This window comes from Dermacentor albipictus, chromosome 4, assembly GCF_038994185.2.
Source record: "Dermacentor albipictus isolate Rhodes 1998 colony chromosome 4, USDA_Dalb.pri_finalv2, whole genome shotgun sequence".
NCBI classification, from domain to species: domain Eukaryota; kingdom Metazoa; phylum Arthropoda; class Arachnida; order Ixodida; family Ixodidae; genus Dermacentor; species Dermacentor albipictus.
Genome location: NC_091824.1, coordinates 93,793,383 through 93,805,918, shown reverse-complemented (window position 1 = coordinate 93,805,918; position 12,536 = coordinate 93,793,383). Strand labels below are relative to the sequence as shown.

Sequence of the window (12,536 nt, the reverse complement as noted above, 5' to 3'; positions counted from 1 at the left end):
ATATACCGAACCTCAATCTTACAGTGCCAGTGGACAAAACTAGCTGCAATTTGGAGGCCACGTTATGAAGCTTTGTTTGTGGTGTCCAGAGGTGTGGATGCTGTGGCCTATGATGGTGCTGTGGCACATGGGTGTATGAAAATGCATGAAAAGTTAAGGAAAGATAGGCATAAGGCTAGACTGTGAAAAGTGAAGCAAAACATGATTAGATAAAACCAGCACTGCGCCGTTTCAAATAAAGATCATCATCGTAATACGATTCGCATTCTTAGCCTGCTTTTCCCACTACGGATTGTAAATAATACGAATTGTCTTCCGTAATAGTGTGTTGCTACATTACTTCATTGCTAATCACATTAAGAGGAGGCTTTAACTCGGGGGCTCCTATCTAAATACATGGAAAAGGATAAACCGTTTCTCTTGGCAACCACTACATCAAATGTGATGAGGTTTGCTGCATTTAAAAGCAAGAGTTAAAATCAAGCGACTGTCTGCTGCAAATTTTAATTTAAGTCATCAGTCTTTTAATAAAAATTGACAAAGATAGCAAATTTTTAGAAAGATTAAACGATCAAGCTTACAACCCTAACTCGGCAATGAAAAACAATATAATAATTCTGTCAATTGCACCTAACAGTACATCTAAAGCGGACAAGATTGATGTATTATACATGGCTCTCAAATAAACCACTAATATGCGAGTAGAACTTTTACAAATCCATTGTAAACAATGTAAGAATTTAATGTAAGCTGTAAATTGACATATCACATTTGTCCGCTTTGGATGCTCTAACAGGTGCAGTTTACAGGCATGCAATATCTGTTCTTGGTGCAGAGCTGCGGATTTGTAAACATTGCGCTTTTATTTTTTCAGGCTCTAAATCGAAATTCTGCTTCCAACAGTCACCACAACTTGTGTTTCTCTCTCAAATGCAACAAATTTCATTAAAGGAAGCCCAGTGGTTATCTCAGAAAAGCATTTCTGCATTTTAGATGTACTTGATTAGGTGGCATCAGAGTGGGGCTCGAGCTAAAGCTTCCTCTTAACGTCGACAGTCGTCATGAGGTGGGATCTGTCTGAATGTTTTTCCTGGTAAACTTGTGGCAATATTTTTTTTTATGGATATTTTGTTATGTTGAGCTTACCTATTCTGTTGAACATCTAGTTCACCAATTTTGTTGGCGCTATTGAGCAGCATCTCAATTGCATATGCTGCTCTTAGTCACTGTAGTTGCATCCAATATACCCAGAATAAAAATTTCAAGAAAGCAGTCTAGCAGGGCTCAAAGTTATACTGTGCCTGCTACTATGTTACTATGCAGAAATTAGGAATGAATGCATTTGATATTCGAACACAAATAATACTATACGTTACTTGGAATGTTACATTTGTTTATTTATTTATATGCATGAACTAATGGCATTTTCAACTCAAACCGTGTACAACTGAAAATACAGTTGAACCACATTGTTGTGTATTTTAGGGGGCCTCAAATAATGCATCACCCGAGAAAACATAACATCTGGTAATGCTACTTCATGCAACACTTTATTTGAAGCTGAATAGAAAGCCACCAAAGTACTGAGAATTTGCTAAATAAAGGTCGTTGTTGCTGCCTGGTGGTTAGATTGAATGTTAAACATCTCTCTCTCTTTTTTTTTTAATGTTCGTAGCCATGAATCACACAATGAAGCTTGTGACTTCGTCTGACAACTGTGACCGAATGTTCGATAATAACAGCTTCTTTAGACTGTACGCAGCTGTGTATATCGAAGTGAGCATGCAAGGTATTGAAGGTAATGACAGCATCTGGGAATGTGACTTTGGGGCGACTGCTTGCGCCTTCGTCCACCTCTTCAGTTTCGATGGAGCGAGCCGTGTTGAGATTGGCGACAGTGTCACTGCACGTACCGCTCGCTGCTTACGTGTTGTGGTGGTGCACTGTCACATTTTTTTAGTTGTAGCAACTGGGAAGGGAAACATAACAGACTGGAAGCTAATACACATGGCTTGATGGGACTGGACCTACACAGCATAAGTGCCGGGGAAACATTAACAAACAGATGAGGTTTTCTGTACCTCCCCGATACAAAGAAGATTGCTGAGCTCTTTTTGCTAGAAACTTTCTTTGTTAACTAGCTACCATGCGACACAGCACAGTCCTGGTTTCTGACCGCGAGTAACCTTTGTTCGAAAGAATTTATAGTAGCTGTCCAACATTGGGACGATTACTTTTACTTACGGTAAAATAACATGGTTATGCATGATCAATTGTTTCCTGAAACTGACCATCTGCTGCCTGGTTCTTAACATTGCTTTCCAGGGCAGTAGCTCCAGCAGAGCCACCCAGTAGCCCATCTCCAAAGAAGAGATACCGATCAAAGGTCAGTAAGCTTCTGTGTAACTGTTCATGTTGATACGGGGCCTTCTATATACCAGTGGTTTCACAATATGTATTGAAATGCTTTAACCCTTTGAGGGCTAAAGACGTAAACATACAGTGCTGCAAACAATTCTCAAGTGGTCGACGCAATATATTTACGACGTCATCTGCAAATTTGGAAAACTTTATTTTCTTCTTCTTCTTCTCCCTCTCCTCGTTTATGTCATAGTCTTTTGTTTTTCATTTCACTGGTTGTTTACGGTGGCATGTCGGGGGACGCGCAGCAGTTTTGGTTTCGTCTCGTGGGTTGCTTCCATTTGTCGCGCCCGCAAAAAGTGATGTCTATGGTTCCTAATCTCTGAAAGGGTTACCGTTAGGTGCTTGCTCTTTTATTGCTCTCAGGGGTTTGATTACATCTTTTCACAGGCTGGCGCTGCTATTACAAACAATGCCGCCATATACGAACAATGTTACCATGCCTGGGTTTCTAGAGACTTGTGGAAACTTATTGCCCCTTGTTGGCGATGGGACTAAGGATTACTACAAGTTTCTGACTCGTTACTCATTTGTTTTTTCTCACAGATGCACAACCATAAAGCTTTCTTGTGTGCGCTCACGTGCACGGTTAAATTATGCTGGTTGCTCTTCTGCAAATGAGTCGAATGGCAATTCCTTCGATACGGACTGCTGCCCAAGTACCGAATCAGAATATATCTATTCCACCGTATCTACGTTTTAAAGCGAAAACTTTACTGGCCGCGAACTTCTGATTTCGCCCTGGCCGTGCTTCGAGGAGGCACATGACATCACACCGCGTTCCTCGTCACACTGCATTCCTCTTCGTTGCGTTTGCCTCCGCTCGGTTCACCAGCTGCGTCGCATGCCTGATAACACGTCGGAGGATTGAAAAGGAGAGCTTACGTGCGCCGCAACCACATTTGAGGCGGCAGTATGGACGGCGACAATTCTGATAAGCAGGAGGAGGCCTGGAATCGACATCGGAACGAGATGAAGAGGAAACGAATAGCCCAGGAAACAGACGAACAGCGCCGAATGAATGGCTAAACGCCGCAACATAGCTAGACAACCAAACTAACCTGGACTTATTAACCAAGGCTTAAGATTAACCAAGGCTAATCATGCTATGCCTTAGCTTTCGCTACGCATATCCTGGCATAGCCGAGCTAAGCCACTGCCAATTTGTTATTCTTACTATAAATATTTACACAAGCATCTCTGTATCGTGAAAATACAATGCATGTTTACCTATGGAAAATATTTTTTGTCACTTTATGTTATCTTAAAAAAAATTCTGAAAATTTTTTTTTTAAATCGGTCACCTGATGATTTTGAATCTGCAATAAAAAAAGTCCCTCAAAGGGTTAAAAATGTGAACAGTAGGATAAAGTTATGATGTCCTCTTAATTGCTTTTACATAGTCACACATTTGAAAATGACTTGATTAAGTAATTAATAAAGTAATTATGCAAATTGGCCAAACCTTTTGAGAAATAGAGCCATGCTATTAATACCAATTAAAGTCTTGATGCGTGCATTTGAAGAGCTCAGCACTGTTTCCAGAAATACACAAAGTTAACGCAACTAATTTTTACTGGATAATAAATTCCGGCCAATTTCATGCAGAAAAGCAGAGTTAAACAGCTGAAGACTGCAACTGACGTGCCTTTTGTAGACGTCCGTGAGTGATGGGGCTGCGCCTCACTGTCCATCGAGCATGAAGCAACCTAGATCACGGCTTGATTGCAATGCTCTCTTGATGCTCTCCCGCCTGTGACTGTGAGATGCAAACAAACATGTTACTCACGGGTGTCTACAAAAGGCGTGCCATTTGTGCTCTTCAGCTGTTCAGTTTTCACAGACTGCCAAAAGTAGGCCCATGCCTAGCCAGGCCACAAAACGGTGGCCTGTGCACATCTCTACTTCCTCATGCAAGCTAAGTGATTCAACTATATGTTATGTGCGCTTCCTTTCTCTAGTCATGGTGGGAATCGAGAACCAAGAGGAGGCGAAGAGACTCTGATACAAAAAGCAGCTCAGATTCTGAGACTGAGGTGAATATTTGTTCTCTTATTCCTTTTGTTCAGTGCAGTGTACACTCATACCATTTCTGTGTGCATGTAGATGTAATAGGTTTGATCGCAATTCACACAGCCGCTCTTCACATAGCCAGTCAACAGCACAGTCTTCTCCAACAACATATTCTGTTGGAGAAGACATGTCGTGTGTGGCTTCAGTTTCAGTGGCTTTAGTTTTGTTCACTTCAAGCTGTCACTGTGAGCCTCATATGAAGCCAGCATCATATGATACCATAGTGTCATACTAAAGCATGTAGGATCAACCATAGGAGTGGTTGGAAATACTGAACTTGAATTTCTGAGTATGAAAATTCTAAATCTGTAGTTCTGTAAGGAATAAAACTGCCAGATATACGGATTGTAGAAGTTAAGGTTACAAATGCTTACATAACCATAATTTCTTGTTGCTTTAATGGGCAGTCATGGTATTAGCAGCAGGATGTTCACAAGTGGCTTTTCATATTTTTGCAACCTTTGCCAATGGTTCTCTCTTGTTTTCGAGCATGTGTTGTGTGTGCCTTGTCCAAGGTAATTTTTGTTTTCTTGCATGCATTTTTGCATGCCTTGTCAAAGTTAATTTTTATACTTGTGTTTTCAACAACTAATGCTCAACTTATGCCATACAATTTTTGTTTCTGTTACTCATGCTGTTGTTTCAATTTGTTTAGCTATTACTACCTGAACAGGCTATCTCTTTTGTTAAATAGTGCTGTTTCACTGCTTTTCAAGCATTCTTCTGGCTTACCATTGGTCTTGCTCCTTTTTACATTGAGCAGCACTTCTGTCAGTCATGGTGTGTGTTTTAAGCATGCTTTGCAAGGTCCACAAACTGAACATTTCGAGGAGTCAAGTTTGAGTGGCGACATCTTCTTTTCAATTTTGTCTAGGACGGCTCTGCAGCTCCTGTGCGACTGTCTCCGCCAAAGAAGCGCCGTGGCACTAAGGGTTCAGCAGAGAAGCACCCGCAGCAGGTCCCCATAGTGGTGCTTCGTGATGTATCTGAGATGATGGGCACAAGTCGAGGAACTTCCTTCACTGTGGAACAAAGCAATGGAGTGGTGACGTCTGTCACACAGCAGGTTAGTTATGCAAGGACATTCTTTTCAGTTTATTCTTCTCATATTGTTTCGTCAGATTTACAACATTTTTGTTTGTGTTAGCAACACTGAAAGAAAAAAGTTCAAGACGGCTTTAGCTCGAGGCCAACTCCAATTTTTCCGTTCAAATACAGTAGAACCTTGTTGATACAATCTCTTTACGTGTGATTTCCCTGCGCCAACATTCGTGATTGAGAACAAACAAAAAAAATGGCTCAATTGAGTTACAGTTATTTTTATCGATTCATAGGTACCCGGAAAACACAATCTTTTGGCACCAATGTTCAGTACACAGGACTTTCTGTGCAAAATTGGCAAGTGGATACAAAATTCGCAGGGAGTTCAGAAATTAAGTGATATACAGCCAAACAGGAAGGAAAAGCAAAAGTTAACAAATTTATCCATTGTTTATAAGGATACTTATGGATCAACATCTTTTTATTTAAAAAGGAAGTAGAGAAATTGCCACTGGAAGTGGAGAACCATTCCATGTGTTTTGAATGATGATTCTACAGTTACCAGTCGAGCCACCTGACGTAGCCACTTCTCTTCTGTGCTTGTGTAGGTGCTTTTCTAACCTTCCGTGGTGGGTGCAGTACGTCTAGAACCGCAGCGTCCTGCGCTCTACGCGGTTGTACGGGACTGGCGGCCACATATCGTTATGCAACTTCTCAAATAACAATACGAGTTGGTTTTGTCACTTAGCTTGGTAGAGCACTAAACAAGAGATCCAAAAGAACTGTGATTGTTTCTTAAATATATATTTCTCTATAATTATTCCAGAGCTAATTCAAAAAACGTTATTATAGTCAGGTACAGCTTAAGTCTTCAGTGAAGCCCCACCCACACCCTCATAACCAACAGCCACTGTTCCTTCGTGAGGCTACAAATCATTCGTACTTCAAACTTTTCCTGTTACCCAAGTGAGGCAGTAACCACAAAAATGAAATTATTAGCGCATAATCTTATGCGTTTTCTCTCGCCTATTATAGTGGAATGGCAAAAGCCTAATTCTTTATTGAATTGAAATAAAATCTTGCTAAAAGGCAGGCAAGTTTCATGAGTAAAACAGGCGCAGCAGGGAGATGAACTGTACTGCAGACTTTTGAAGATTTAATTAATTATGGACTTCTACGTGCCAAAACCAGGATCTAATTATGAAGCACGCCATAGTGGGGGACTCAGGTAATTTGTACCACCTGGAGTTCTTTGACGTGCACCTAAATCTAAGTGCACTGGTGTTTTCGCATTTCGCCCCCCATCAAAAGTGCGGCCACCGTGGCGGCTATTGGAGCCGGGGACCTCGTGCTTAGCAGCCCAACACCATAGCCACTAAGCAACCACGGCAGGTAGACTTTTGAAGAGTGAAATGCTCAGACTCCATACACTTTGTCTATATCTGTTGTACACCTCATTGCTTCCATCTATGAAAAGACTTCAAGAACAAGAGACGCTCCGGAGGAATCAAGTACGACTACATTTTGAAAAGGCCCCATGACAACAATTTTGTTTGCTTGTGTGATTGGCTAACGGAGTAATATAACCCCGCGTGGTCCGTGTGTCTTGGTTGCCAACTGCTGTATTTTTAAGTTGTTTGCTACCATAGAAATCTTTATTTTACACTTTCACTTGTTTACTTGTTCTTGGCAGTGTCCTTCCTGCACTTCTTTCCTGCGCGAGTCCATTTTATGTGGTTCCTTGTTCACCAATTAAAGGAGAGGTGCATCTGTGAGATGCACCTTGTTTCATTTCTCTTTTGCGGATTTACGCTTCTGTATGGCGAATGGCGGGCATTATTCACATTTGTACTAGTAAAGATACCGCCTCCCCCCACTAAAAGAAATCCTGGGTACGTGCCTGAGTGTGGGCGATTGTCACAGGACACAGTATGTATTCCTTACTTATACACGCATGCAGCCCCATCTGCTGTCACAGTACGAACACCGATATGCCTAATAAGTATACTGGCAGGCCTTGAGAGCTTTCTCGGACGTGCCTGTGGCAATTCGAGCCCTTAGGTACAGTTAAAGACATGCATTTATGTTCTTCAGACTGCCTGATTTTTCGGACGTTTTCGCAACCCCTAGGGAGTCCGAAAAATCGGACGTTGACCGTACAGCTGACCAAGAGGGTGCTCCAAATGGTCCGTGGGGCGCATACGTGGCGGTAGGAGGACGAGAACAGAAAGGACTGATGCATTGAGGAATGAACAAAAAAGAAAGTGTGCCGCCGGCTCTTTGAGGGAGCTTGAGCTCAAAAAATGTGTTGGCTCACATCGAGATGCAGGTGTCACTCATCCAAACTAGATAAACTCTTTAAAGCAGTGAAACCTAACACTGATATGTTGTGTACGGGCTGTGAGTATGTCAGGACAGTTGAGGTTGACTTTCCAGCTGCTGAGAGAGAATCTTAGTCGTGGCAAAGTTCAGGCCTCATACCGATGAGCTTGCTATCAGTTGATAGAAATAGCTGATATTTGAAAATGTTCAACTCAATTTGGAATGGGTTTTTAATTATTTTCGAATATATATTATTCGCTGTGCATTTTACTAGCACCTTCCTTTTGTTTTCTTTTTGAATAAAATAGATATTACTCCTTACTATTAAAACTGGGTAGTCAATTTTATTTCAACATGCTTACTAGAGAGTCACACCATCGAGCGACATGGTGTCAACCAGTCTTGGTAAAAAAACAAAGTTCTGTCTCATTCGGGGAATTTCGCAAAGGTGCTCAGGGAAAACTTGTAAAACTCGGGGAATTTGGAAATGTCAGCTTAGTAGACACCTTGTGATTGTACATTGTACATACGACGCGAATTGTGTAGTACTTTCTTTAAGACATGCAGGCACTAGCGATTACGGTGGAACCTTCGACAACACGTGAACTTTCGCCTACGCGCTTCACTTGCTGATCAAATTTATGACGATCGCCGACTTTGCTCACCGCTATCAATGTTTACAAGGGTTACTTGTATTTCTGGGCACAGGTTCTCCCAATAAAGAGTTAGCTATGCAATCCGCAGTTGTCGCTACAATGTGACCATATCACCCCCTGACCTTTCTGAATGGCCACTTTTTCCTGGTCATGTCATTTCTATGGGAGATTTTAAAACACAAATTGCACTCGATGTCGCACACTGCGTGAGAGTTGTCCTCTATGTGTTGTGATCTACATTACCTTACAGTTACTTATTCGTTTATTTTTTGCTCTGCAGGATGGTCTCAAGGAAGCAACTACAGCTTTTGAAAAGTTGCAGAAGAAAATGTAAGTTGCGTTGCTTGTGTCCGATATAAAACCACGAGTGCAGTGGCCCTGTGCTTAGGTAAATCAGGAGAGTGGGTAAATGTACAGCAGTTATCAGAACCTTTATTTCAAAGAATTCTAAGGACAATTTCATGCACATGCTAGCAGAAATGGAATGTTTTGTCACCTTAGCCTGCATTGTTTTTCTTGATGACTGTGACAGGGTTGTCGTGGCTAACGTACTGTCGGCCATATAATCTCAGGCCCAAGCAGTCTGTCAGACCAAGCATGCAGCACTGCAAGAATACTTTAGCCGTTGACTGGTGTTGGAGTACAGTCACTGATCAATTTCCGTAGCATAGAGCGGGCTGTAAAAAAAAATATATCAAAATAATTGTACAGTCCAAAAAAGCATTTAGACGATAAATTAAGTTTAGCTGTTTTTTAAAGCCCCAGCACGGCACCATATTGACTTGCAGAATCTAGCTCTATGTTATGGTGCATTTAAATAATGTCTACTTCAAATTTTGTGATGATCAAGACCGGGGTGTGTTTGTATTCATCTTTTCCTCAGTCTGGCAGGTATCGCGTGTCCTCATGAAGCACATGCGAGCCCTTGATTCATCAACACTATCAGTTTAAGTTGTGTTGCTCAAATTCAGTTTGTAGATTCATGCCCACATGCAAGCTTAAGCCATTCCATCCATTATGTGCACATACAAGCTTGGTTAATGTTTGGATTAGTTGCCGGGTGATTACTCACTGACTTGAAGTCTACTTCACATGTGGTCATCAGTCAAACCCGTCTACGCGATTTCACACCTGATCTTCAATGTAATCTATGGGTACTAAATTTACTAACAACTGTGATGGCTTCCCACATGCCCTACCCACAGGCTAGGCCTCATCGGGAGCCGATGACTCAATGAAACACTCTTTCGCAACGTCTGTATGGCACTCGGAAACCCATGAATCACATTTACAATGAAAGTGAGGGATCACGTGGCAGCTTGAATGGCAGCAACTTTGTTCACAACCGCCATGTTTGCGGCATCATGAGCACGAATAATTCCAAGAAAGTGCGGTCACCCTCAAGTGGTCACCAAAAAATTTGGTTGCCATTGTACATTGGTTCCACTGACTAGGTGCTGGTAGGCTGCGTTGAAGTCCAAATAAATGAGTAGGTATGAATAATCAGGCTTTCAAAAAATTTATCAGCGACTGTATAGAGATGTCCAGGCTTTAAGTTTATCTAAATGCAAAATATAAAGCAGTGCCAGCAAATGCAGTGGTACCACATGGCTTTATGCTCAGTTCAGTTTGCAAGCATATTGGCCTGTTAACTTTTGGGACAATTAGCACTCAAAAGGCACTGTGCAGAACCATTATGACAGGATACGGCTTGGTAATACCCAGGAGCCATAATTGTCCTTCCTTTGGAACCAGATTTGTAACTGTCCTACACAGCTTTTTGTTCAAACACGCGGACTAGGCTTGTGTGAATTCACCATGGCTCAGATTTCAGCATTAGATGTTGTCAAAGTATTCAAGACGAATTAATATACATATTTTTCTGCGTATAAGCCGCACCCCCGAGTGCAACACCCTGGAAAGAAAAACCCGCGCATATATCCTGCGGAAATAACTGCATCCAGTGCCTAAATCTTTGTAAGAAACCTTTGTAAGTCTCCATTCGTGGATGCACGAATTTCCTACGTCATATCTTGTTCCAGTGGCTCTGTTATACCCGTGTCACACGGGCGTTTGGAAGGCCTTCCAACCGATAGTCAGTTGACTCAAAGGTCAAATTCGAGCTGCCACACGAGCCGTTTCGAAGGCCGTCGAGTCAATAGTCTATCGAGTCAACGGACCACGTTACAACTCTATCGAAATCTCGATCGCCTTTGAGCAACGGAAGCGGAAACAGCGCGTACATGCCGTCTCGTTCACAGTGTGCTCGTACTCATGGTTAGAAAAAAAACATCAAACCAAAATGCTCTAAAAATACTATATATGATGTTATTAATTATTCAATAAAGTATTTTTGCCACTTGACATGTGCGAACACACACCAAAACGGCGGCCGCATGAGCGGCGAAAGTGTTGCCGCAGTTTCGCTACTCAACAACTTGAAAGCTAAACATATATGTATGGCGATGTATAAACAAATGTTTGTGTATAAACAAACAAAAGAAATTATAGGGCTTTTAAGAGGTTTTAATGTTGTTTAACTTTTCGTGACATGAAAACGAAAATAAAGATCCGCAGCGCCACACAATTTTGCGAGAAACGCCTGAACCGCTCAACGGCCTTTCAAAAGTGCCGTGTAGCAGCGCGACAACTCCTTTGAGTCGATGGAGTTGTGGCGTTTCGAAGGCCGTCGACTGGAAGGCCTTCCAAATGTGCCCGTGTGACACAGGTATTAGCCATCTCTTCAGCGACGCTGTGGTTGGAGAACAAAGGTGGTTTTTTGGTGCAAAAAGATGTAACTTTGGTGGCCGACATCCGGAAAAACAGCGCTGGTTAGGCCTAACAGACAAGGTATGCACGGTGGTAGGCGGCAAACCATCTCTGGAAGTTTGCCGCTTGTCAGTGATCGGGCTTCAGATAATGCGCATGGGCAAGACTGGAAACCGCAAAAATAGCAAGAATGTCCACCAAGTTCTGTGCATTTGCAGAAGCTGAATTTGCGCAACATAGCATAAACTGCCGGCATTGCGCAGTCGAGGTTGCACTTATAGCGTTGCGACAATGCACAATGGGCAAACGCGAAAGGCTCCCGCAGCCTCTACCACCATAGAATTTTAAGTGGACTTAAGCAAAACAGTGAGCAAGAGCCTGTAAACAAATTTTCTGTGCTGCTGTAGTTATAAGAAATATTGCATTGTTGCATTAACTACTGAATAATGCTACTTCGAAAATAAATTGACTCCAGAGGTGAACCTGTTTCTGCAAGTGAAGAAACTAGCTTTCTTTAGATTTCTCAACATCTGGCACTTGTGTCAAGATTTTTTAGCAAATCCCACAACTTTTCTATTTGCTTCAAAATTATTCGGCACTAATTACTATTTGCTTCGACTTAGCTTCGAACCAAAAAATTTATATTTGCACAAGCCTCATGTGGACTCATGTTTGTGGCATGATCGTTGATTGAATGCAAATGCCTAGTTGAATGCCCAGTAGATTGGTTTCACCAGTGCCATGCCACTGTGGTTTGCCAAACACAGGTGTCTGGTAATCGCGGTTTTTCAGTGGCCAAATGGAAGTGACGGTTGGAAATTTTTGACCTCTTAACTCTTTCGTTATCACAGCTATAGAAATCAATTTGGTTGATGGTTCTTCTCCACATTGTTATACATTTCCATTGGTATTATTCTGCTAGCAACACCATGCACCGTCTGAAATGACGACAAGCAGTGATGGTTGGAAATTTTTGGCCTCTTAACTCTTTCGTTATCACAGCTATAGAAATCAATTTGGTTGATGGCTCTTCTCCACATTGTTATACATTTCCATTGATATTCTTCTGCTGGCAACACCATGCACCGTCTGAAATGACGCAAGCAGTGATGGTTGGAAATTTTTGGCCTCTTAACTCTTTCGTTATCACAGCTATAGAAATCAATTTGGTAGATGACTCTTCTCCACATTGTGAAACATTTTCATTGGTATTCTTCTGCTGGCAACATCATGCACCGTCCGAAATAATGACTG

The 12,536-nt window shown here is 41.9% G+C and overlaps 1 protein-coding gene across 3 annotated transcripts in view; it reads left to right on the top strand.

Moving 5' to 3' along the window:
* Nucleotides 1-12,536, top strand: part of LOC135920005 (PC4 and SFRS1-interacting protein-like) — a 74,945-nt gene that overhangs the window by 43,558 nt on the left and 18,851 nt on the right. For all 3 annotated transcript variants that reach the window (XM_065454069.1, XM_065454068.1, XM_065454070.1), the window contains 4 exons: nt 2,326-2,386; nt 4,383-4,457; nt 5,369-5,560; nt 8,794-8,843. In XM_065454069.1, the coding sequence (XP_065310141.1) occupies nt 2,326-2,386; nt 4,383-4,457; nt 5,369-5,560; nt 8,794-8,843 (378 nt within the window). The remainder of the gene's footprint in view (nt 1-2,325; nt 2,387-4,382; nt 4,458-5,368; nt 5,561-8,793; nt 8,844-12,536) is intronic.